Consider the following 25807-nt stretch of genomic DNA (forward strand, 5'->3'; position numbering starts at 1 on the left):
CTAGTAACCATTTAGAATAAAATGCTCTAAATCCACCTGCCAAAAATGCTAAGTCAACTAAAAACTTAAGTTTGTATTCACAATGAACTTTGATCCTTCCGTACAAAACACTTTGGGGAAATATTAAGGAGAAAGGCAAGCACAACCTTTCCCAGCCCTGCAGTATCACTAAGCTGCAACCCCAACCCTATTTTTTATCTTGAGACAGAGTAGCCTCAAACTTGTGATACTCCAGACTCAGTCCACTGAGTAGCTTTTATTATAGTTGTGTGCCACTGCAGCAAGTCTTTTTCTCCTCAGTGTTGCTGCGGAAGAATCTAGGGCCTTGAACATGCTAGGTAATAACTCTATTGGTGAGCCACACTACTAAACCTGTAACCACAACTTGCCTACCTTTGCTGATAATTAACTTTTGCTTTTTTGAAAGAATTACATGGCTCTGCAGATTAATGAATGTGGATATTGTTTACTCGTCTCATCACAGAGAGATTGTAGGAACTACTTATTGACAGTAAAAAAAAGCTACAACCATTTTCTGATATAACCATAATCAGATATTATGGGACTGACATTTCCTACCTTTTTTGTCTCTGTGCTCAATTTTAGCATCTCGTGCAATAAGTACAGATACAAGTTCTTCGTGACCACCAGCACAAGCTAGTGTTAATGCTGTGTCATGATTGCTCTCGGTCTAGAAGTAAAAATAAGATTATCAAGTGAAGAGAATATAGTATTTCTTTTAATTATTAATATACAATGATAATTTTCCTTTCTAAAGAATATTAGAATGGGCAAAATAAGTTTAAATTAATTGATTTACTTACATGTGCATCAATGTCAACTGAAGGATACACAGGGGGCATAGATTGTAAAACCATATTGCTTGGAGTCTGCGAACAGGGTTCAGGTGTAAGACATTCTGTGGTCTGAGAGGAACCATTCGAACCAGTGGGTACTCTGCTACTCACAGCTGAAAAACAATATTCATATCGCTAAATTCCATTTCAGAGAGTAAAGTAATATGTACATAGAAAACCACCAAAAAAAAAAAAAGAGAAAAAACTACAGAAATTTCCATGGCAAAGCTATAATGTAGTAGTTAAATCATAAGCTTTGGATCACTGACTTTCTAAAGTAACTGACCTCAATTTTCCTTATACATACAATAGAGAAAATAATAGTTTCTGTGTCTTGAAACGTTATCGGAAAAAATCATTTGAGATAATACAGGTAAAATACTTAACACAGTATCTAAATATATAGTGCAGAGCCAATAAATAGTAGTTTCTTTACATTGTCATTAGGGAGAATATAGTTTCAAAAAATATTCTTTTAAAAAACGAATTTTTATATCTTAGTTTTTAAAGGGTAATCAGAAAAAAATGCCCTCTGGACAATGCAAAAAAAAAAAAAATGTGCGGGGCAGCGCGTAGAGGAAAAAGAGGAGGGGAATGAATTAGAATATTTTCCACATAAATTGTAGGGAATATATGTTTTAAAATTCAATATTTACTTTGAAAATTTTCTAAAATAAATCAATGTTTTAAAGTGAAATTGTTTGTATTTAAAACATTTTAACAGTGCTTGGCATATGTGAGTGCTCAATAAATGTACTTATTATATATTTTATAAGACTTTAGTATTATTATTGACTTATAAAAAAATAAAAGCATTATTTACTCAAGAAAGAAAAAAAATCCCAGAAAAAACCAATCATTAATAACAGAAAAAAGGGTGGGGCTGGAGCTCAGTGGCAGAGTTCTTGCCTAGCATGTGTGAGGCACTGGGTTCTGTTTCTTAGCATCACATAAAAATAAAGGCATTCTGTCCATACACAACTACAATTTTTTTTTTTTTTTAAGTAAAAGCTTTGGTAATCACAATAACTTTCTAATTGCCCTCAGATAGAAAGTCAGTCAAAACCACGTAAGACTTGAAGAAAAATACAAGCATTTCAAGTGCTGGAAAATGTTCCCTCTCTAAAATTTTTATATGACTGCATCCCAATCAAGGAGCTGTTCACAAGTCTGAAATAGTCAGTTATTTACTAGTTTAAATAACTTATCAAAATTTAAGATGTCCAGTTTTTTCTACATGAGCTATCACCCCTCCTCCCCATCAATATATAACACCATCTCAGCAATATAAATTTCAACTTCTGTCAGTACATAAACAACATGACTCAACTATCTAGTTACAAATAAGAATGACTATTATGTGTGTGTTTCACCTATAAGAATATACACAATGGAGACAAAGCTTTAAAAATTTGTCATTCAATGAATTAAAAGTAGACAATATTCTGTTTACCTATTCAAAATGGCTGTTTGGAAAACAGTTCAAAAAAAAAAAAGGAAACAAAAATGCAATAGAGTGATATACTGATATCTAGTATTTTACTAATAGAATAGACTTTAACAGTGGTTAGTCTTATAATTATTTACATATATCTTAATAAAGAACTACTTTTCTATCATTTTTATTCATGTTCTCTTTTTATTAATGAAAAGTAGATATTTTTAAAATTTTAATAGTTGATTAGAGTGCTATACTGGAATGGGTTGCTATGAAAGTCTTCTTTATGGAGTTAACTTTAAAAAAAATATTTTTGTATATTTAACAGCTCTATTACCAAAAATCTGTTGTTACATCAGTTATTTTACATTTTTGCACTACATTAAACTAGAAACATTTTTCTCCTTATAATAATGACAATCAGAAACATTCATAGAAAGTGATTTTAATGAGATTGATTACAAATGAAAAGTTATAAAAATAAAATAAGAAAATAGCAAGAGATGTAAAAGGTACATGTGGAATAAAGGTTGTATTATGAGAGCATTATACCAGGACTATGACATTTCATTAATTCCCAAATGTTTTCTACCTCTAAACAAAATGCCTCTGAAAATTACTAAGAAAGACCATTAAACAAAGATCAACATATAATTTAAACTTAAAACTATTCTAAGATGAGATAATGGAAGAACTGAGTGCTCTATTCTAATTTGTGAAATTGAAGAAAAATAGTTTTGTAAGTGGTATGAAAGATAATAAATCATACTATGGAAAAAACTCACAGATACTAGGTATACATAAAATACATTGTGAGGTTTTAGGAAATTTATTTCTATAATCAGTTGTATGTCATAATAGCTTCCTTAAATAGTTCCATTTAAATAAAAAACCTAAAAATATAACTTTGATGAGAGGAAATTATTAAAGCCATTTTGAGTCCTCTCAAAATAAGAGCATTTCCTAATTACCTTTTTATTATTAAATCTACATTTATTATCACTGAGTTACTTAAAGAAAGATTCTTTAAAATTGAAATATTTTAAGAGCACATAATAAAGTGCCAACAACAAGGAACTAAAGTCATAAAACTTACATGTATATCAAATCTTAATTGAAAAATAAGAGAAATGATGTTATCTAATGAAATTTAGAAGCCTAAGAAATAGTAATATGCTTAAGATAAATTTAGAACTTTAAGTTATATGCGTATTAGATATAAGGTTCTTTAACCTAGCTGAACCAAGTTTGAATCTTGGCATTTACTAGCAGCTTTATTTCCCTAAGCTTCAGTTTTTCAACAGAAAAACAAAGATAGAAAAAATGATCTATTTTATAGGGTAATTATAAATAGCCAATGATAAAATGTAATATAAAGCATTTAGAACAAAGTATGGTATATAAATGCTCAATAAATGTAAATAAACTGATATATTACTTTATTTTTAAACAACCTTCTTTAAATAGGAATTAAATTTTTACTGCTTCTACAGCTGCTCGATGGCCAAAGCTATTTTGAATTTTTTTAAATTGCTTTAAATTTCTAGATGTGTGAACTTTTGAGAATCACTTGCTATATGATAACTGCCCAAATCCCAACATTGACTTTCAGAAGAAAAGGACTTGAGAAACCATGTTCTTAATTAAGAGTTTATATATACTTTGTCTAAGACTACATCAGCTACAAAACATATAAAATTACCAACTAAAAGCTTTATTAGCTAATTAAGTAACAACATCAATGTTATATATAAAACCAACTTTTATCATGAGAAGTATGTTGAGTAGAACAGCAATAAACAAAAAAACATTCCTATGAGAGTGCAATTTGAGGCTGGGGATGTTGCTCAGTTATAAAGCATCTGCTCAGCATGTGAGGCCCTGGGTATAATTCTCAGCACCAGATAAATAAATGAGTGAAATTTACTGCTATTATATACAGATATTTTTCTAAAGTAAAACTTTATATGTTATAATTTTCTCCTTATCAAGGATGAGTATAAATTTAATTTAGGTAAAATTAATTAAATCTGTGACCTCTTCTGTCCTACCAAAATACCAATGTATTAACCTTGAATGATTTCTTTTACCTTCAATTAAAAGAAACTTATACTTGGAAAAAATAATGTTTTAAAATTTTAAGTGAGTCAGGTGAACATCTTGAACAAAGAAAATATAATTATTGCTACATATTCCAAAACTGATAAACCTTCATAAAAATGGAATTTTTATATGAAGATAATTTTGAACTGATTTAAAAGTAAAATTATTGGAATTAAATTTTATTAGCTCATATCAACATGATAATTAAACAATGTTTTCTAAGGTAGTTTTTTCAAGTTTTGTGTGAATTGTAAAGAACCATATCCATTTAATAAATACTTCAGTGAAATAAACACTTTTCCTACAAAAACCATTTATAAATATTACCATAAACTTAACTCCTACAAGATCCCTTTAAAGTTCTTTCTACACTATATTTAAAAAAAAAAAAAGTTTTATCTGTATTGAAATATGGGTTTCAAAACTAGAATTGAGTACTTAATTAGGAACATTATAATGCTAGTTACAGAAGTTTCAAAGGCAATGTCACAATACCATAACCAATGGAAGTTATATATATACATGCCCAATAAAGATTTTGATTTAAGTAATCTTATTCCACAGTTTTAAAGATTCGGTAAAGATTAGGAAGACTAAAGGCTCACAAGAAAAGAAAGGAAACTGGGATAGCATAATTGGGATTGGGGGTGGGGAGAATATGACAAGAGGAAACAGACAACAGTAAGAAAAAAAATGTTGCAATCAAGAGACAGAGGACTGGCCTGCCTTTGAATATCACTCCAGCTACATCTTAGTTCTTGGTCTTCATCCACTGTCAACAGCCATTCTGGCTGCATTTCTGAACTGGGCTTTCATGGAGGTGATACATTCACCAGCCATCTTTAGGAAGGTAAATGATTAATTGCACTGTTTTCCCACTGCTGCAAGGACAATGAAAGGGAAAGTAAACTTGTGCACCTCATTTCATATCTAGATGTAATTTTCCACACAACAATAAACAAAAACATATACTTTAAGATTATTAGGACTTTCTTGTATGTGTATGTCTATGTATTTGGTGTGTCTGTTGCTTTCATCAAGAGTTAATGAAAAATTCCAATCACAAGCCATTGAGTGGTGATAGTTTAATTGTACTTTTATTTCCTCACCACAAATATTATAACATGGAATGCTTAGTTTGGAGAATTCTCCAAACATTCCATTTAACTGAAATAATTGATGTAAAAAAAATTATAAATTTTAAAAAGCAGCGTGATTCTAAGTATGATTTCCAAACAAGAAATTCACCATCAAGAAAATTTAATGTTTAATCTTATGTTAATACCTCTGAAGTCTACAAAGAAATTCTAGTGTGAGAGCTCCTACCCAAGGCACAATATAAGGTAGCTTTGATAACAAATATCTAAAATAAAGGATTTACGGCAATTTATTTCTTTGCCTTTGAAAGGTGACAAAAAAGAGGAGGGGCAAGCATACTTTATGTGTTAGTGCTGTTGAGCTTAGTTAATTAATATCATTTCCAAAATACCTCAAGAAATGAGTAATTTTACAAGGTAGCTAAAAAAATGGAAAAGTACAAAATCTGTGTTTTTGTAGGGGCGTGCAAAGAAGCTGAGCACACAGATTAAAGAGAAATTATTACAGATATATATCTTAACCCACCTGCTATCAGGTCATCAAGAGTGTCGGTAAGCGTCTGGGCTGGAGTTGCAACCATTAATCCATCTGGTTCTTGAACTAATAGCCCCTGATCATGTCCAGTAATAGCAATCTGAGGCTGTCCTACAATTTGCTGATTACCTGATACTTTCTGAAGTTCAAGAGAATTTGTCCCATTAGAACCTAAGTCACTGGAAAAGTTACACTCTGAAGATGATAAAGGCTGGACTGGGACAAAATCAATTTGTTCTGCCGGTGGTGGAGACTGTTGCTCATCATCAACATCATTATCTTTAAATAAGATTGTGTCAACCTGAGTTAATTCTGAAAAGTGATCCTCTGGGAGACTACCATCTCCTTCCCCTTCTGGGAAGACTCCTCTATGAGAGCACTGCTGGTGTAGAGACACTGTGTCTTTCTGACCTTTGGTTTCCAAGTATTCTTTGGTAAATTGCTGTTGTGTTTTCATCTGCAACTGCCTTTCCACTTTCTGTAGTTCTTTCAGTATTTTCTTCTTCTTCTGGACTTGTTCTTCTCTGTTCTTTTTAAGTTCTTCTATCTTATCTTTGTTCAGAGGTTCACCTTGAATTAACTCCAATGACTTAAGCTGTGCTTTTTCAATAGCACTAATTCTTTGTCCCAGTTCATTCAGCTTGCCTTCAGTCTCCTCTACTATGCACTCCAAAGGCTGGTATGGGTGAAAAGGTGGCAGTAGGTCCTGATCTGCTACCTGCAGGGAACTGGACTTCTGCTTGGATGTACCTAAGCACATGAAAAATGTTTGAAAAAGTGCCATGCTAAAAAAAGAAAAAAGAAAGAAAAAAAAAAAAAGAAAAAAAACCCCAGAACCCTCCCTCCCCCACATATGTGGTCCTCCCTCCCGAAACCATTGTAACTAATGCTACACAGGATAAATGTTCAAAGAGTCACACCAGTGTTAGGTGTGAAAGCCTATACTATTTCATCTGTTTCACGCAGCATAAACTGGGATGTTGACAAGTCAAAAAATGTGAATTTTTAAAAATCTACTCTTTAGGATTAGGAGTATTTAGGAAATTAAGACTGGGGCAAGAAGGAAAAGAAAACAAAGAGGAAAGAATCTCAAAATTTACTGACCAGATTGGACTTTTAAAAAAATACCAAATAAAGCAGAATCTAAATAGTATTGAGGATAACAATGTTAATGATAGCTTACATGCCCACGTACAAAAATTATTATTTTTAGCAATAACTGTACAAGTAAAGAAAGGTGTCACAAGAAACCAAACCTTATGGATCAAAGCAGGGAAATGTGTTTTTCAAGTTGTCAAAATATTTCTCTTATTAAAATATAATGTGAAATCAATTTTCAAGACATCTTTGTAAAATTCTCCATTAAATGTCTTTAACACTTCCATACCTGAATACTATATTAAACTTGTATCTTACAATATCCTACATTTAATTAAACTCTTCAAGTAATGTTCATTTATGAGAGAAACAGTGAATGTTCTTAGGAGGAAATCAGACTTCCCAAATAGGATTACTCATTCTATCTTTCCATTTAAAACAATGGAAATAAATATATGCTATTTTAAGGTATTAAATTATACTTATTACTCTCATATATCAAGTAAGCAGAAAAATAACCATCATTATTAACAGTCTTACATCTACATGAAATGGAGGAAATATACTTTTTAATGTATTACTCTGAGGCAAATTCAGGGATTAATCATGCTTAGAAGGAAGTAGGACTATTCAACAACAAAAAGGAACAAATTACTAATGCATTCTACAACATGGATGAACCTCAAAAACGGTACACTAAGTGAAAGAGGCCAGGCACAAAAAAAAAACCCTTCACATTGTACAATTCCATTTCCATCAAATATATAAAGAAAAGGCAAATACATAGAGACATAAAGAAGAGTAGCTGCCTGGAGTTACAGCAATGAGAATGAGGCTCAACCACCAACAGGTGAGAGCTTTTGGGGTGACAGAACTATTTTAAAATTAGATGGTGATGATGATCACACAACTTGGTAAATTTACTAAAAACATTCATAGCACTATACATTTTAAATGAGTGAATTATGAAATGTAAATTAAACAACAAGAAAGCTGTTTATAAAAAAGAATTGGGTGCTGGGCACAGTGGTGCATGACTATAATCCTAGTGGCTCAGGAGGCTGAATCAGGATGGCAAATTGAAGGCTGGCTTTGGCAAATGAATGAGACCCTGACTCAAAATAAGAAATTAAAAAGGACTGGATATGTAACTCACAGGCAGAACACCCTTAGGTTCAATTACCAGTGCCACAAGAGGGGAAAAAAAAAAAAAAACAAAAAAAACCCCCTGGGTTTAAAAAAAAAAACATGCTGGGCATGGTGGACTGCACCTGTAATCCCAGCAGCTTGGGATGTGCCTCTGAGGCAGGAGGATCTGGAATTCAAAGCCAGCCTCAGCAATTTAGCAAGGCCCTAAGCAACTTGGTGAGACCCTGTCTCTTAAAACAAAAACAAACAAAACAAGAACCTTGTCTATTCTTTTAGAGTGCAGTTAATGTATGTGAATACCTTAAGTAATTTAAGAATTAAATCAAAGATTCATCTGCTAATGCCAGAATTGGCTCAAACATGCAACATTTATTATTATTGACTGATACAACTTAAGTTTTCCATATCAGATACTGTATCTACAAAAGTAAGAAAAAGCACAGTTCCCATATTATTATAAGCAATTTCAAAGGTCTACTTATCCTTAAAAATAAACTTCAGCAAGGAATATTGTCTATATTCAATTTTTTAATTTCAGTCTGAGCAAAGTGGTGCAGAAAGATTTTACTCTTTCAGAATAAAAGCCATTAGATTTGAGAGGCAATTTTATTGCTATTTCCATAAGACCTAATTGGAGCCCATATTTTCATGTAAGTGTTTAATGATAATCAATAGCTAAGAAAATGGAGCAAACAGCTATATAAATCCACTAACATAGAAAGGAAATTTTCCATTTTGAAATAAATGCCATAACAGCAGAATAAATTTAGAAGTTCTATAAAGAAAATACATATGTGTTTGATACCAGGAATTGAACCTAGGGGTGCTTAACTATCAAGTCCCATCCCCAATCCTTTTATTTTTTGATTTGAAGCAGGGTTTCATTAAGTTGCTTAGGGCCTAGGTTGCTGAGGTTGGCCTCAAACTTGTGATCGTCTTGTCTCAGCCTCCAAGTTGCTGGGATTATAGGCATGTACTACCACACCCGGCTAAGAATGAATTCTCTTTTAAATATTTTTTAATTTCAAAGTAACCTTGTATAGCTTCTATGTAATTTGTATTCAGAGTTAACATTAACCAGAATGATAATTATATTTATGACAACATTGGACATTTACACAGATTTAAAATCTTTATAAATAGTAAGGTGATTAAAAATAAGACTAGAATTTTGAGGACAGCAATAAACATGAATAACACTATTTTATTAATGAACATATGCAAGAAGCCTGGAGCACAGATTATTAAGAGTAACTTATTTAACTGAACAGAAAGACTACAAGCTCAGAATATATGTAGCATAAAAAAATTTAGGATAGTCAAAGCAATGCACAAAATGGTCAATGGATGAGTGTTCATAACTAATTATTAGTATAATTTTCTAAAATACAGACTACAACATCAAGATGAAATCAGGTTGATAAAAAATAGATAATGTTCTCTAATCACTTCCAGAAGCTAAATCAACACCAAATATTGGGTATAGACTGTAACAAGGGTTCTTTTAATAACAAAAATTTTAATAGGTTGTAGGTAATATTATAGAGCATCAGAAAATGAAAGAATTTCATCTCCTTCAAACATCTTCTACTATCAGATACAAACAAATAAATCTATTCACTGATATCACGGAGTATACCAGAAAATACAATTTAGAAATATAGGTTAAGTCACCATCTCATCTTTTTTGATTTGGTTTCTATTCTACTTCTTTTGCCTCCCACTTTTTCTATGATAACAAAACTAGAAAAAGTTTGCGCCAGAAATCATGATATAGAGACAGTTTAAACATGGCCTTTATTTTTTTATGGATACACAGGGAATGAAGTGGACATACCCCTTGTTAAATATTTAGTTTACTACTGAACTTAATTCTATCATTTTAAAATCTAAAATAATTAGTACACTGTGCAACAGAAAAATAATGCATTGTCTATAGATGCATGTGGACTTGGTTTCATTATTTCCTTACTTGGTTTTGTCTCATCAATGCTATTCTGCAGTTCCCTTGCTTTCTAATATCACAAGCACCCTACTAGAATGATTTTAAAACAACATTCCTGACTGGATCTTCCACATAAAATAGGGTTGATGAAGTAGAATTAAAAATGACACCAATCCATCAAATGTAGAATATATATTATCTAAGGGAATTTATGCTTTGATAAATAAATGTATGTGTGTCCTTTCCTTTTTGAGACAGGGGTCTCATTGTGTTATCCAGGCTGCTCAAAATCATGTGCTCAAGCCTCCAGAATAGCTGGGATTACAGGCATGCACTACCATACCTGGTATAATCCTGGGCTTCAATATAAAGTATCCTATTTTGTTCATGGTCAAAAATTAAAGTCACTGGCCTAGAAGTCTCATTTTTTCTTTATGTGCTAATATTTGTCTCAAAATTTCCCAAATAGAGTATGTCATACATTTTTAACATAGAAATCTTTTCAACCAAGAGTGTCCAAATATAGACCAACTGTTTTACATGATAACAGATTTATTCAACCTTTCTCCTTTTATTAAAAGCAGTTATATAAAAAAAGGCATTATTAATTTGGGGCATATGTAAATTCACATAAACATGAATACATAATGAAAATTGACTAGAAAAGTAGTAAAATTTACAAAGGAACATTCAACTTTATTCACTGAACATATAATTTTCAATATACTTTTAATGACTTGATATAATAATGCAAGAACTTCAAGTTTCCTACTTCAGGAAACAACTTTGGGATATGAAGTAGCATGTTAATTTAAATCTTACTTTACACTTAAACTTTGAATCTCTTTTCCACCATTCTGTAACACTAATTCTTGATTATTTCTTTATAAACACCCTCTTTAATCACATGTCTCCTTTAAAATTCTTAATAATTTTCTTTTGCCTTCAGCATAACTTTAGCCCAGCATTCACTAATTTACTAAATAAATATGTATATACCTAGCACAAGCAAGGGATGGTAGACCATACAAAGATAAGCAACATAAACCCTGCCCTTTAGGAGCTTACAATCTAAGAGGGGAGAAAATGTCCCAAATAAATTCTGACATATATTCATAAAGGGACAGTACAAGGATTACCATTACAGTATTATATGTGGTGGTGAGGAATTACAGGCAATCTGGTACCTTTCACTGGGAAAAAGAACAGGTAAGATGGAGGATATACAGGGTGAAGAAGCACAATGCTATAGATATAAATAATCTAGAGGAAGACACTTGGATAGAACTTTAAAAAAAGGTTAAGTGAAAAAAGTAAAACACAAAATGGGATCTACAGCACAATATGATTTACGTAAATAAAAAATACAAAGTAATAAATATTTCCTAAGAACAAAGAATAATGCACATCAAACACATTAGAATGATTGCCTATAGGGGAAGTAGAGGACAGGGAAATACGACCAAGAAATAAGAATCAATAAAATAAGAAAAAAGCCATAATGACAAAGCACTAGGAATTAATTAAGTATGATTAACTCAACCTGCTACACTTGAGGTCCAAAGGGGAAAAAGAGTGAGCAGGCGTGACCAGAGCCAAAAAGAAGATCTAGTAAAGTATTATAGAAGTTCAGAGAAAATAAATTACTTCCCAAGAGGGTTTGATGTACACAGGAAAGATATGTATGTTTGTTTGGGCGGTACTGGCAATTGAATGCAGGGCCTCACACATTCTAGGCAAGTGCTCTAACACTGAGCTACATCCCCAAACCCAACATCATTTTAAATGCTTTCAGCAGATTAAGTTCTATGTCATACAATTTGCAGAAGACCAAAAATGAGTCTTCTCTTTTAGAATTTCTGTAGGACCAATTGAAACAAGTAAGTTAGATGCAAATGCCTGCAAATCAACAAATTTATTTACAAAATTGATTTTGGAAAGGCAAAACTTTTACATTACTTATATATCCTTTCCTACCTGAATTATTTATAGCTACAATTAAACAGCTAAAGAATGCTAGAAAATTAAGCATGTCACACTCACTTAATTTCATATTTTGTTCATAGAGATGATTCTGAGGCATCTCTGTTGGATACCATCTAGAATCTTGAATCCTCGAAAACCAACAACAGACAAATATGATCAAGATAGATACAGCCAGGACAACATGGTATGCACAAGGCATGAAAGAAAAGAATATCTGGGTAGGATATATATGAAACATCTGGGCAAGATTTAAGGGTATGTATATATTTTAAAATGACAGGAATATGTATTAAAAATTATTAAAAAACAGAGGAGTAAAAGAACTTAAGATGAAAGAACTTAAGATGATTGCTAGAAGAGGAAAGTAAAAGATTTACTAGAGAATAAGAACTTTATATCCATTCCAAATAATATATACTACACAGAAATAATATACTGACTTAGCAGAAACAAAAACAAAAAAGGGTCAAACAGCAATTTCACTGCTCAGAGGACTTTTTTTTTTAAACATGGAGACTTTAAGAATAAAAAGTAGGTTTAAGGAGAAAAAGAGTTAATAATATCTTTGTTTTTTGTCTTTTTAAAAAATATTTTTAAAATTGAGATGGACCTTTACTTTATTTATTGATTTATTTAAATGTGGTGCTGATGCTGAGAATTGAACCCATTGCCTCACACATGCTAGGCAAGCACTCTACCACTGAGTCACAACCCCAGCCCTGTTTTGTTTTTTTTTTTTTTTTGAAACTGGGGAATCAAACCCAGGGCTTTGTGAATGCAAGGCAAATGCTTTGCTGCTGAGCTACATCCCAGCTCATACCTTTGTTTAAAATAGACTTTTCTGTCCATCCGGACAATTCAGTATGTGCTTTTACATTATCAATTGAATCTTTCTCTAATTCATAGTATCATATTCTGTGATGTGCATGATTAATGCTAACATGACATCTCAATACAATGTGTTATCATAGTTTGATGCTACATAAATACTGTTAAGTTGCTAACAACAGAAATATTCAAAGGTTCAGATATGAATGTTAATTTTTTCCTTCTCTAATCAGTAAAACGAAAGATTCCTTAGTAGGTTAGTTCATTGTTACACTATTCCATAAGTACTAAAATATCAAAGTGAAGAAATTAAGTAGATACTTAGAATAAGATAGCTCAGCAAGCAAAAGACATGAAAACTCACTTGATTATCAAAAGTCACCACCCAAACATTGTACTTACATATTAAATCTATGTTTAAAATGTTTTATGTCCTCTCTGCATTAGTTTATTTCTTGGTTCTGTCTAGTTTATTTCTTGATTGTTTTATGGATCTTTGTTAAATTTTTTTAACCACTTCTTATTTAATACTGACTTTCCCAAGCCAAAGATACTACATTCCTCTATTCAGTTTGGACAAACAAAAGTTAAAAAATAAAACAGGCAATTAGCTTTAAATATTTTAGTAAAGTCAGCTGGTTATGATGTTTCAGATTCCTTAACAAACACATGATTAATTTGCTTTGTAATTGGTAAGATTAAAAATAACAGAAAAAGCTAGGTGCAGTTATTTGTACCTAGCATTCGGGAGGCTGAGGAATGAACCCAGGAGTTAAAAAAAAAAAAGAAGGAAGGAAAGCTTTGAATAGCTAATATCCTACTATACAGAGGAAAACAGCTAGATTAGTTTAAGTCAAAGAGACTACAGATATTTCATCTCTGAAATTAAGAGTTTAAAAATTAAGTAATCCTTTGTGAAGGCCCTCAATACTTTAAATTATTGAACTGGCATGATTTGGGAAAAAACCTTCTGTTTGCTGCTATAATAATTGTTCCTAATATATATATTTAGACATTTCATTGTGATTTCAATAGCTAGAATTTGATTGTCATATACTAAATGAATAATATTCATAAATTTTTTGTTATTTTTTGGGTGATGGGCAGTACTGGGAAATCAAACTCAGGGCCTTGCACATGCTGGGCAACAGCTCTACAACTAAGCTACATCCCCGGCCCTAAAGTAAATTTTTAAATTCTACAAATTACCTATTTCCTTTATTTCAGAGAATTCAGATATTAGAACAATACATATTATTAGTAGAGGTAAGGCACTTTGTATTTACAAATGAAAGAAAAATATCAGAGCTCATAAAATTTGAGTCCTTTACATGGTGTACACTCTTTCTTAGTCATTTGAATCTCATTTATATACATTTTGATAGTTATTTGTCCAGGTTCACATACTGATCCACTATATATTCCAGCATTATATACCTAAAACTGAATGTAATTCTTAAACTTCTTATTAGTTGCTACAAAGATTTAACCAGACAGCAAACACATATTTATTCTTAGTATAATAAGAATATATATGTATATGTGCATATATATATAATATTGTTTAGCTAAAAATTAAGTGGAACTAGAATAACTAATAAATTTTTCTACCTAACATAATCAAAAACTTAGTTTGTTTCCTAAGTATTTTCATCTATGCCAGCTAAAAATTACATCTAATAGCATGCTAACAGGAAAATATTCATTTTTTTTCCTAGCACTTATGTCTTTTCTATTTTCAACATTATAGTAAGAGAATTATTTGCATTTGTCAGAATTATCTACCTCAAATTAACCACATATACATAGTAACTATGTACCATTAATCATACAGTTTTAGATTTATTAATTAGATGATACACCAATTTTAATGCAAATAATTCAAAAACTAACCTTTTTGTACTCCTAAAAGGGCAGGAGAGTTCTCTTGAGAAGTTCTGTCAGGTTCCTGGGGAGGTACAACCATGGCAAGTGTATGCATTGGTACACGAGGAACCTAAAAAGTCAACTCAGAAAAAAATCATCTCAGATCAAAAAACGAAACAAAGGCCCATAAATAAACATCTACACCAAGAAATAATTTTTGAGAATATTAAATGGAAAATCTGCAAAGAGTATATAATTTAAGCTAAATGAAATTAATGTTAGTCTTTTGCTAAATAAAGGATCCTGTTAGTCCCATTTAGAGCCAGGAATACAAGTTACATACTATTCACTGAGCAGTTTACCCTTATTCAAATTTTATATGACTCAAAAGAGAAAACAAAAATTCAACATATTTACTGAACTGGGGATATGCTAACAGTTATCAGGATAACTTTGTAGAAAATAATTAAGGCTTTCACTAAGCTTCGTAAGCTTAGTATACTCTATATTTTTTCCATAAGTAGCTTTAACGTTTATTTTAATGATTTTTGGTGCATATATAATAGTTAACTATACTTTCCTATTGACAAAAATGACTATCTTAATGATACCGTCTTGAGAGGTGTTAAGTGAAAAGCTTTTCCATGGTTCCAAGATTATACTCAATATATTCATTACAACAAACAAAAAAGGCTAGAGATATAGCTCAGTGGTACAACGCTTGCCAAACATATGCAAAGTCCTAGTTCAATCCCCAGTAACACTCAAAACAACAACACAAATAACCTAGTTGTGGTACAATAACAATACAGAATACTTGTGTTTGAATCTATGTCATTTTTAAAAACCACTATTTTCAGTAAATAGGACAAAAGAATTTCCATGTATCTTGGAAGAAAATATGACTGATGAAACTAATTTTTAAATAAAAGTTAATAACTTTAAACAATACTTTTATTAACAAATAAAGCCCATTTTACTTTACCTGAGATTGATCTTGAGAAGGTGGGTTAAGATGAGACATATCTGTAGTAGGAACTGACAGAACATTATTTGGGTAATCCAATAGATAAGAAACAACATTAGTATGGCCACCCTTTGCTGCTTCAATAAGCATTGTTGAGCCATCCTAAGAAAAAATTGATACCATAATTAATTCTTTGTAAATTTATTCTTATCATTTGATAGATACAACTCATACAAAATTGAATCTCATTTAAACAGTAATAAATATTTAGCATTAAGAGACCAACCATATTTTTATAATAATTTTATTATTTATTTATTTATTTTTAAGTAGAATACCTTGAGTCGATGAGTAGGGTCAGCCCCATGCGCCAAAAGTAGCTCAACAACTGCCAGGTGGCCGCCTGCACATGCCAGTGACACTACTGTATGATCATTATTGGCTGTAGCCCTATTCACATTGGCACCTTCAAAGAAAACATAGCAATCTTAGCAAAGATTGAAATCAAACCAGTTCAGACATATCATTTTAAAGATCTTTTTGAAGTCGAACACAGATACAAAAAATTATGCAAATTTTAAGTGTATAGAGTGAAAACTTTTCACAAAGTGAACACACCTGTGTAAACAACACCCAGATCAAGAAACAGAACATTATCCACATACCAGAAGCCCCATCTTGTGCCCCTTTCAGTCATTATCCACCACTCCCAAAAGTAACTACTACCCTGACTTCCAAAATGGTTTTACTTTTTCAATCTTATAAGAATGAAATTATACAATGTATTCTTTTGTATCTGGCTTCTTTCGATCGATATTACATTTGTAAGATTCATCCATATTATTGCACGGAGTTGTAGTTCCTTCATTCAATATCACTTTTAAAATGAAAAATCTAGGGGCTGGGGATGTGGCTCAAGTAGCTTGCTCGCCTGGCATGCATGTGGCCCAGGTTCAATCCTCAGCACCACATACAAACAAAGATGTTGTGTCCGCCGAAAACTAAAAAATAAAATATTTAAAAAATTCTCTCTCTCTAAAAAAAATTTTAAAGAATGGAAAATCTAGAAGACTAAGATTAATAAATATATGTAGGTTATATAAGCATCAAATAATACCACTGTATGTAAATCTCAAATTGTTTCAAAGACAGTTTTGATCTACTTCTAGAAAGTGGCAATATAGCCACGTTTCAAAGTAGAGAAAATAAATTTTGTAAACAATATTTTAAGAGAAATAATTTTAATATTGTGTATTTAAAAGCCAGAATGACTGAGATATGGAAAGAGAACAGAAGATTATTCAAATATTTTACTTAAAAGATTCCTTAGTGGGCTGGGGATATAGCTCAGTTGGTAGAGTGTTTGCCTCACATGCAAGCCATGGGTTCAATCCCCAGTCCCACAAAACAAAACAAAACAAAAATAAATAAACCAAAAACTCCTTAGTAAGCTGTTCAATACCTTTGTACAATATGATCTGAAAAAAAAGTTTAAATGCAAAATCTTTTCTTAGCCTCTCTTTTGATGAATTGTTTTTGAACCCTGGAAATAGGACCTAGTTTTTAGTTCAACCACTTTTTATAATCCCAAAAGGTCTCAGCTAGAATGGTAAAACTACAGAAATATTCATTCTTCTTCTTTTAATTCCAGAAACTTACATAAGAGGAAAATAGGTCAGTGTGTAAAACTAATGTTTTAATTTATTTAGTTTTCAGAAAATATTCAACTGAATATAACTCCAAATTGCAAAAAAGTATTTTGGGAAAGACACAGCAATGAATATCCTTACATTAGCAATGTGAAATTTTTTAAAAGCTGTTAACAATAAATTTAGATGGTGGTATTGTTCAGCAGCTTTTATAGACTACAAAGGCTATAATATAATCCATGTGTTCTTATTCCTGACAAGCAGAGTTGTTGGATATGATCAGATGTCCTCTTTAGTAAAGAGGCATAAGAGAACTCTAAAAGTTAGTCATCTATTTACTTCTTCTATGTGGCTGAGGTAAATAGTTTTTCCAGATGATGTCTCAGAACACAATGGGAAAATATGCCTTATTTGGCAGCAAAAATGTTATATGAAGAAAATAAACCTGGTTTTATTCAATTAAATAGCTGGATGTGGTGGTACACGCCTATAATCCCAGTGACTCAGGAGGCTGAAGTAGGAGGATTGTGAGTTCAAAGCCAGCCTCAGCAAAAGCAAGGCACTAGGCAACTCAGTGAGACCCTGTCTCCAAATCAAATACAAAATAGGGCTGGGGATGTGACTCAGTTGTTGAGTGTCCCCGAGTTCAATTTCTGGTACCTGCTCTCCAAAAAAAAAACCAAAACAACAACAATTAAAAAAAAAAAAAAAAAAAAAAAAACAGGTAAATTTAAAATGAGACTAATATTGCATTTTTAATGTCAAAAATATAGAATTCTATTAAAACACAGATACAAAATTTTAATTTTAATTACACGACACCACTTGTATTTTAGCATTCTCTTCTAGGAACTTTCATCAGATATCATAGTACCTTTGATACTATAAGAATTAGACTGAACCAAACAAAATTTCTGACATCAACAATTTTATTTAGAAAATGATAAATTCAGTATGGTTCAACCTAACACAGGGTTTGGCACCATTTCAGTATTTTAGAAGCAATCTTGAACTAGTTCTTCATCCATCAGCTGAACAACTTTTCCTAATTTATTATATCTACAAATAACAAGAATTTCTAGATTATTAAAATAAAAAATACCTGAGTATGAGGACATGTTCCTATAGCCTTAGCTAGTCAGAGACTGAGGAAGAAGACTTGCTTAAGCCTAAGAGTTTAAGCCTAGCCTAGCCTAGGCAACACAGCAAAACCTCATCAAAAAATAATTAGGAAGGACACTTACAGATTCTGTTAATACAACTCTATCACAAAAAAAAAAAAAAAACCATAGCAGACTTTCTCTCTATTCTCCAACTCCATCTCTAGCATAACTGTCTTGGTATTAAATGGCAAACATCTACATAAGTAGAGACAGGCGTTTATATTTGTTTTTCCAATTTGGGGAAGCAATCATAAACCATATGGCTGATGAAAATTTTAAAATTCAAAAATTGCCAATAGACACCTCACAAACTCTATGCTTACTAAATAAAATATACCAACAAAAGACTAGGGTACAATATTTGTACTACAAGTAAAGTAGCCTTAACATAAATTGCAAATGCTTAAGATTTTTTTCTTTTCAGAAATTAGTTTCTTGGAAAGGATCAATTGCACTTTCTTTACCTTTGCTTATGAGAAACTGCACAGTGCACAAATGACCAGCTCTTGCAGCTTTCATCAAAGGTGTTCTTCCACCTTCAGATTCATGCTCCTGTTCAACAGAAAAAGAATCTGTCAGTGACAACTGATTAAACACCTACTTTAAGCACTTAGTATTAATGATATGAGAAATAATGAGGATTTAATACTTACTCAATGTAGCAACTTATACTACCTACCTCAATTTTTCCAATATAGAGGATTAACTTCAGTCCATATGAGATGGTGTAACTTTTATGGGCAAGTTCAGTTTTGCATATCAAACAATAATCACTAAAGATAATATTGATGTTCAATTTGGTCCCCAAGAGAAATAATTGCCTTTTTCTAATTCTAAGGTTAAGAAGATATTTTTCTAACAATTCATCTGAACTGTGAAAAAGAAACCTTAGTCCTGGACATAAGGTGTTTAGAAGGGTTGTAATCTTTTTTCAAGAGCTACTAAGAGCTCTATCGAAATATGGTAACAAATCCCTAAATTAAAACGTTATGGTATGTTAGAAGTAAAGGGAAATAGGAAAAGAAAAACATACCAAAGGGCAGATTTTTTTTAATGGAGTAGAATTTAATTATTTAAATAGTCAAAGACAAAAGATGTAGTTTTATAACAGCAGAGAGATCATTATTCTTCCAAGGAAGTTTGCCAGCAAGGAGACCTCATATTACATGGCATTAAAAGAAGCTTGGCTGTATGATGACCAGTACTGTATGCTAAGAGAATTGCAAACCTTTACTTATTATATTTACCTAAATGTTGAAACTTTTGCTTCCATGAAAAGTTTTTTCACCTACCTCCTTTTCATTATGTATGCAAACATGAATTTTTGTTCTGGCTCTGTTTTGTTACTAAGAAAAACCTGAAAATGTGATTCCATAAGGCTTTGTTCAGCTCTGTTCTTCTAAATTAACTCCTAAAACCCTTTAGTTACCAAATATAGGCGATCTGCCAATAGAAAAGAATTTAGTATATTTGTAAAACTATATCTGAATAATTCAGGCAAACTAATAAGAAAAAAGAATAGATTATCAACCCAATGGAAACTTAAAATTGAAGTATAGTGACTAAAATTCTATTCTAAGAGAGGTGGAGTTTTGATTTTTGCTTTCTTAATCTTGATTGTGCTGAATCACTCAACTTATAAAAATTAGTTTATGCTTTGACTTTTAAATTTTTAAACATGTTGATTAGACAAAAACCTCTAGTAACCCTAAGTTACAAAACAATGAGTAACTATAGAAATACCTAAACAATTTGGCTTTAGAATGGATTTTGAACTTACATGTGAATGAAGGTAAATCTAACATTCTGGCAATTTACTTCAAACAAAACAAAATATACGCCAAGAAGACCTTACTCAGGGAGACCTACAAAGTTCTTTGTCTAGTTTTCCCATGCAACTTATTTCTGAACTGTCATTACAACCAACCAAATCCTGAAAATAAACTGCCCTTTTAACAATTTATTTCTCCCCCTGCCTCAGGGCTTTTATACATGTTTGTCTCTCTATAACACATCTCCACAAACCTCAGGTCAAGTGTTATTTCCTAAAGGAAAATTCCTTTAGCTTCCTGACTACATAGACCACTCTTCCTGGTTTTGACTTGAATCTCTCCTTCATAAGTTATAGTCTTATATACTAGTTTGTGTGTTTAAATATCTCTCCTCCACTAAACTATAACTTCTGTGAGTGCTGCAATAGTGTTCATGTTTTGCTCACCATTGTACAATTAATGCCTAAAACAACAAAGTGATTGAATATTGTTTACCAACCAGGAATCTAGGCATAACTGAACTCTCAAATCCTCCCTCTTATCATACAAAAGTCTTGAGTTTTTATTTCTACTAGGTAAATGAGAGAAAAGCTGAACAAAAAAAAAAATTAAGGACTAGTAGCTAAGCTTGAAAGTAAGACATGGATTATATGCATTTGATAAAACATTATTAATAGGACATGGACAGGCAACATTAATGTCACTTCTCCTTGCTTTCCATTTTTCTCATTCTAAACCTAACAGTAATACCCACCAGCCTAACTAGGTCTCATGAGTAATGGCAAAGACTGAAGATTTTAAAAGCCCTGCTTCAGAATTTAAGCTTTTAAAAATAACTATTAATTCTGTATATTTAAAAATATTACCATAGGTATAAAATATAGTTCCTGGATCCTCACTACAAGGTAAGTTTTAAAATTCAACTTGCTAATAAAATTCCTGAAATAAAAGGTTTGAAAAGATATTTATTTTATTTTCCTCTCTATAAATACACATTTAAATTCCTTTGATTTTGAACAGATTGAGAAAATGTTTGATAAAGCAATGCCACAACTTTATATTTGTAACATTTTATGTTCTAAAATTAATAGAACTAGGGATATACCTCAGTGGTGGAGGGCATATTTAGCAGGTGTAGAGCCTTGAGTTCAATCCCCAACACAAAAAACTTTTAATAGCACATATCCCATAACAGAAAACAAATTGCTCTCAAAATATTTGATCATTAAACCCTTTAAAAACAGAAATCAAAGTTGTTTATACTAATTATAAATGTTAGCTTTATTTGTAAAGATAATATTTGTTCAAGACTAATGAAATTTTAGGATATGAGTTATTTCTAATTTTTTCTTTCATAAACACAGAAAATTATTTTCCAAGGTTACAAATTTAGATATTGTGTATCTTAATGTTTCTTTTCTGTTCCTGGGAATAGCTAGAACAATATAAGAAATAATCTAATCCTTGTCCATTTGGTGAGATTTATTTGTAAATCCATCTGGTACTCTTATCTTTATTAGGTATATAATTTAAAACTACTGATTCAGTTTGTATAATGGCTATTGTTTCACTGAGATTTCCCTATTCTTAAGTCAATTTTGCTAATTTATATATTTATGGAAAAAAATCAGTATTCATTTTATCTGAGTATTCAAATTTAATGATTCTCTACTGTATCAAATAGTTATAAATCTAAGTTTCTATTGTTTGGTTTTTCAATACTGGGGATTGAACCCAGGACCTTACACATGTTAGGCAAGTGCTACCACTGAGCTACATTCCCAGCATTAAGTTTCATTGTTTACCTGTACTTTTCTACCATTAAAAAAAAAAAAAAGTCTGGTTTGCTTTTTGCCTTGTTGATAGTTTTTTTGAAAAATGTCAGCTTTTAATTTTGTTCTCTATCCTTATTTTGTCTTTTTTTTTTTAATATCTCTTTTTGGTTGTTTTCTATTATATTAACATTTGCTTTTATATTTGTTATTTCTTTCCTTCTTTGTGCTATTGTTCTTTTAATAGCCTTATTTATTTTCATTTTTTAAATTTTACTATATATATATGTGTAAAGCTCTAATTTTCATTTTAAAGGTCCCATATTCTCTCCACCTCTAATTTTTGATATGTAGTGTTTTTATGGTAATTCCTTTGGAACACCATAATTTTTACTGAGATTGCCTCTCAAATAGATGAATTAAGTAGAAATATTTTTCTTGAGATTCTTTCTTTTTTCATTAAACTGGGGATTGAACCCAATAGTGCTTAGTCACTGAGCTACATCTCAACCCTTTTTTCTTTTGATAGAGCCTCACAAAGTTGCTGAAGCTGGTCTTGAACTCAGATCCTCCTGCCTCTGCCTCCAATGCTGCTGGGATTACAGATGTGTGCCACTACACCCAGATTTTTTTTCTAGCTTCTAAATGTATATTATTTAAAATATATATATGTTATTGTTAATTTTTAAAATTTAATTAATTAATTTGAAATGCTAGATGTTGAACTAAGGACCTTATACATGCTAGGCAAGCAGTCTATCACTAAGCTACATCTCCAACCCCTGACTCTTAATTTCCAAGCAAGAGAGATCAGAGAATACACATTATATAAGAAATTAGGGGTTTCTTAAGACTTCATTTTTGGACTGAAACATGGACAATTTTTATATTATATTTATATTATATTAACATTTATATAAAATGTCCCATGTGTAAGAAAAAAATATTTATTGGAATCAGAATGCTAGCTCTCTATAAAAAACTTAATTTTTATACACTTAAGAATTTTTTTTTTTTAGTTGTAGATAGACACAATATCCTTATTTTATTTATTTATTTTTATGTGGTGCTGAAGATAGAACCCAGGGCCTCACACATGCTAGGCAAGCACTCTACCCCCGAGCTACAACCCTAGCCCATAATTTTTATGTTTTTAACTGTTTTATCTGTTTGACCTTTTATTGGTTTCATAGAGAAGTGTGAAAAAAAAAAATCCTACCACTATAGAGGTATTCTTACCATTTTCCTTGCAATTTTGCAGTTGAACGTTTTTGGCTTAAAATTCCATTGTCTCATATTAATATTTTGCCTCACATAGTTTTTCTAATATTTTATCAATCTTCCCTATCATTTTGCTTTAGGTTTGTCTCCTGTAAACATCATTTGCTGGATTTTTAATTTTTAATTTTAATTTAATTCAAAATTCTACCTCTTAACAATGGAGTTCAATGGCTTTTGTATTTGTTCTGATTATTGATGCATTTTTCTAAAAAAAAAAAACCCTTAAAGGTTATTCAGCACTTTATCCTTCTGAACAACAAAAGGACTGGTATAACTGTTAACCTAACACATTCTTCTAAATTTCACATTATTGTCTAGAATTTTAGCACTACTTTGGTTTTAAACATAAAAATTCAAAAATTCAAACTAAAAAATTTATACTTATAATGTTTTAAAACCAATTTCTTTGCTTACCGTAGTTTCTTGCATCCCACGCCTTCCTCCAGGACTCAGTTTGATTACTGATGTACATATCTTTTAGTAGTTCTTTGGCAAGGATCTGATGATGGTAAGCTCTTTTATTCTTTGTAGATCTGAATGCTCATTTTTCCTTCTCTGGAATAGTAGTTGAGTATACAATTCTATATTGCATTATTTATCTTGGTATTTTGAGGACATTACTCCCCATTGTCTTCTGTGATTTATTATTGTTGATGAGAATGTCAAAAATTTGATGGTTGTTCCTTTGTAGGTAATGTGCCCCCTCCTTCCCCCTGTAGCTTTTAAGATATTTTTCTTTATTCCTAAAATTCTAAAGCCTTATTTGTTCTCCTGAGCAATCAATATGGTTTTCAATAAAGAATTTATGTCTGCCTTCAATTCCGGAATATTCTCCATCAATATCTCTTCAAACACTGCCTTCTCTCCATTTCTATCCTTTTTTGTAGGCACTCCAAATAGATGTATGGTGCAGCTTCTAAATCTATCCTTTCTTTCTCATTCTTTTTCATATTTTCCATCTCTTTATCTTTGTGCTTGTTATAGTTTAGATCTGAGGTATCCCCGAAAAGCTCATGTGTGACAATGCAAGAAGGTTTAGAGGTGAAATGACTTTGAGTTATGAGTTTGTACCTAATCAGTACAATCATCCCTTAATAGAGATTAACTGGTTGCTAACTGTGGGGAGGCAGGGTGTGGCTGGAGATAGTGGGTCATTGGGGGTGTGACTCTGGCATATATAGTTTGTCCCTGGTGAGCAAAAAGCTCTCTCTGCTTCCTGATTGCCATGTCCTGAGCTGCTTTCCTCTGCCACTCTCTTCCATTGTGATGTCCTGCCTTTCCTCAGGCCAAGAGTGGCCACCTATGGACTAAGACCTCCGAAACGTTGAGTCCCAAAATAAACTTTTCCTCCTAAAATTGTTCTTGTCAGGTCTTTTGGTCACAGCAATGAAAAAAGCTGACTAAATTGCAATATTGTGTTATTTCTTGTTTTATCATCTGATTTACTAATTCACTCACTAATTTGTTCAATAGTGTATAATATATTGTTTGTCAGATATACTGATGTTCCCCCCTCTACCAAACTAAATCTTTGTTTTATTGCATATACTCTTGTTATCAACTCATTAGCAGCTTTTGTTTTACCATCTCACATTTTTTCGTGGCTATAAGATAGCGTGTCTAAAACTCTCAAGACTAAAGTCTTCCATTACAATTTCCTTGAGTATATATTCTGTTTTGCTGCTTTTTGTTTGCCTGCTTGCATTTTGACTATTTTTCTTGTCACAGATCTGCTTTTAAGTTTTGTAATTTTCTTGAGAAAATTCATTTTGCATAGGAGGTATTTTGTTTTGTTTTCCATCCACAACATCCCTTTTCATCAAATGGTTTAAAAGTTGTCTCCGTCTGGCTCTTAGAATCCACTTCAGGAGTAGACCTTTCATTGGCATCTTAAGGTTTTTGGTCCATGGAGGTATTTCAATTCTGTTCCCTAAGTCAAAGAATGATGTCCTCCCAAATTTTTAGTCACATTGTTGTCCTTGCTTCTTACCTCTAAAACAATAGCTTTGGGTAGTTGCTTGGGGCTTTTTTCCATGTTGGTTCACAGGTAGAACAGTAAGTTTCCAGTTCCTTGCTTCATAAGTATACTAGATCTACTGCTACATGTGAGATGCATGAAGTTGAAATCCCAGCCCCTACTGCCCAATTTTTAAGCCTTATTTCTCCGAGGGACTATAGCTTTGAATATGGATCTTTGCTTCATTTCTAGCACATGGAGATCTTTAATCTTGTTTCTGGGCAAAGCTACATATTTTTAGATTTGTTTTTCTCCCATATTCTGTTTATCATTTCTATATACCC

At 31.7% G+C, this 25807-nt stretch overlaps 1 protein-coding gene across 3 annotated transcripts in view; it reads right to left on the minus strand.

The window, feature by feature from the left end:
- The window catches only part of Ankhd1 (ankyrin repeat and KH domain containing 1), a 138295-nt gene that overhangs the window by 30308 nt on the left and 82180 nt on the right, over positions 1-25807 (minus strand). For all 3 annotated transcript variants that reach the window (XM_076856860.1, XM_076856858.1, XM_076856861.1), the window contains 7 exons: positions 19146-19233; positions 16208-16335; positions 15888-16031; positions 14930-15032; positions 6022-6780; positions 825-970; positions 580-691 (listed from right to left, as the gene is read on the minus strand). In XM_076856860.1, coding sequence (XP_076712975.1) covers positions 580-691; positions 825-970; positions 6022-6780; positions 14930-15032; positions 15888-16031; positions 16208-16335; positions 19146-19233 — 1480 coding nt within the window. The remainder of the gene's footprint in view (positions 1-579; positions 692-824; positions 971-6021; positions 6781-14929; positions 15033-15887; positions 16032-16207; positions 16336-19145; positions 19234-25807) is intronic.

This window comes from Callospermophilus lateralis, chromosome 5, assembly GCF_048772815.1.
Source record: "Callospermophilus lateralis isolate mCalLat2 chromosome 5, mCalLat2.hap1, whole genome shotgun sequence".
Taxonomy (NCBI): domain Eukaryota; kingdom Metazoa; phylum Chordata; class Mammalia; order Rodentia; family Sciuridae; genus Callospermophilus; species Callospermophilus lateralis.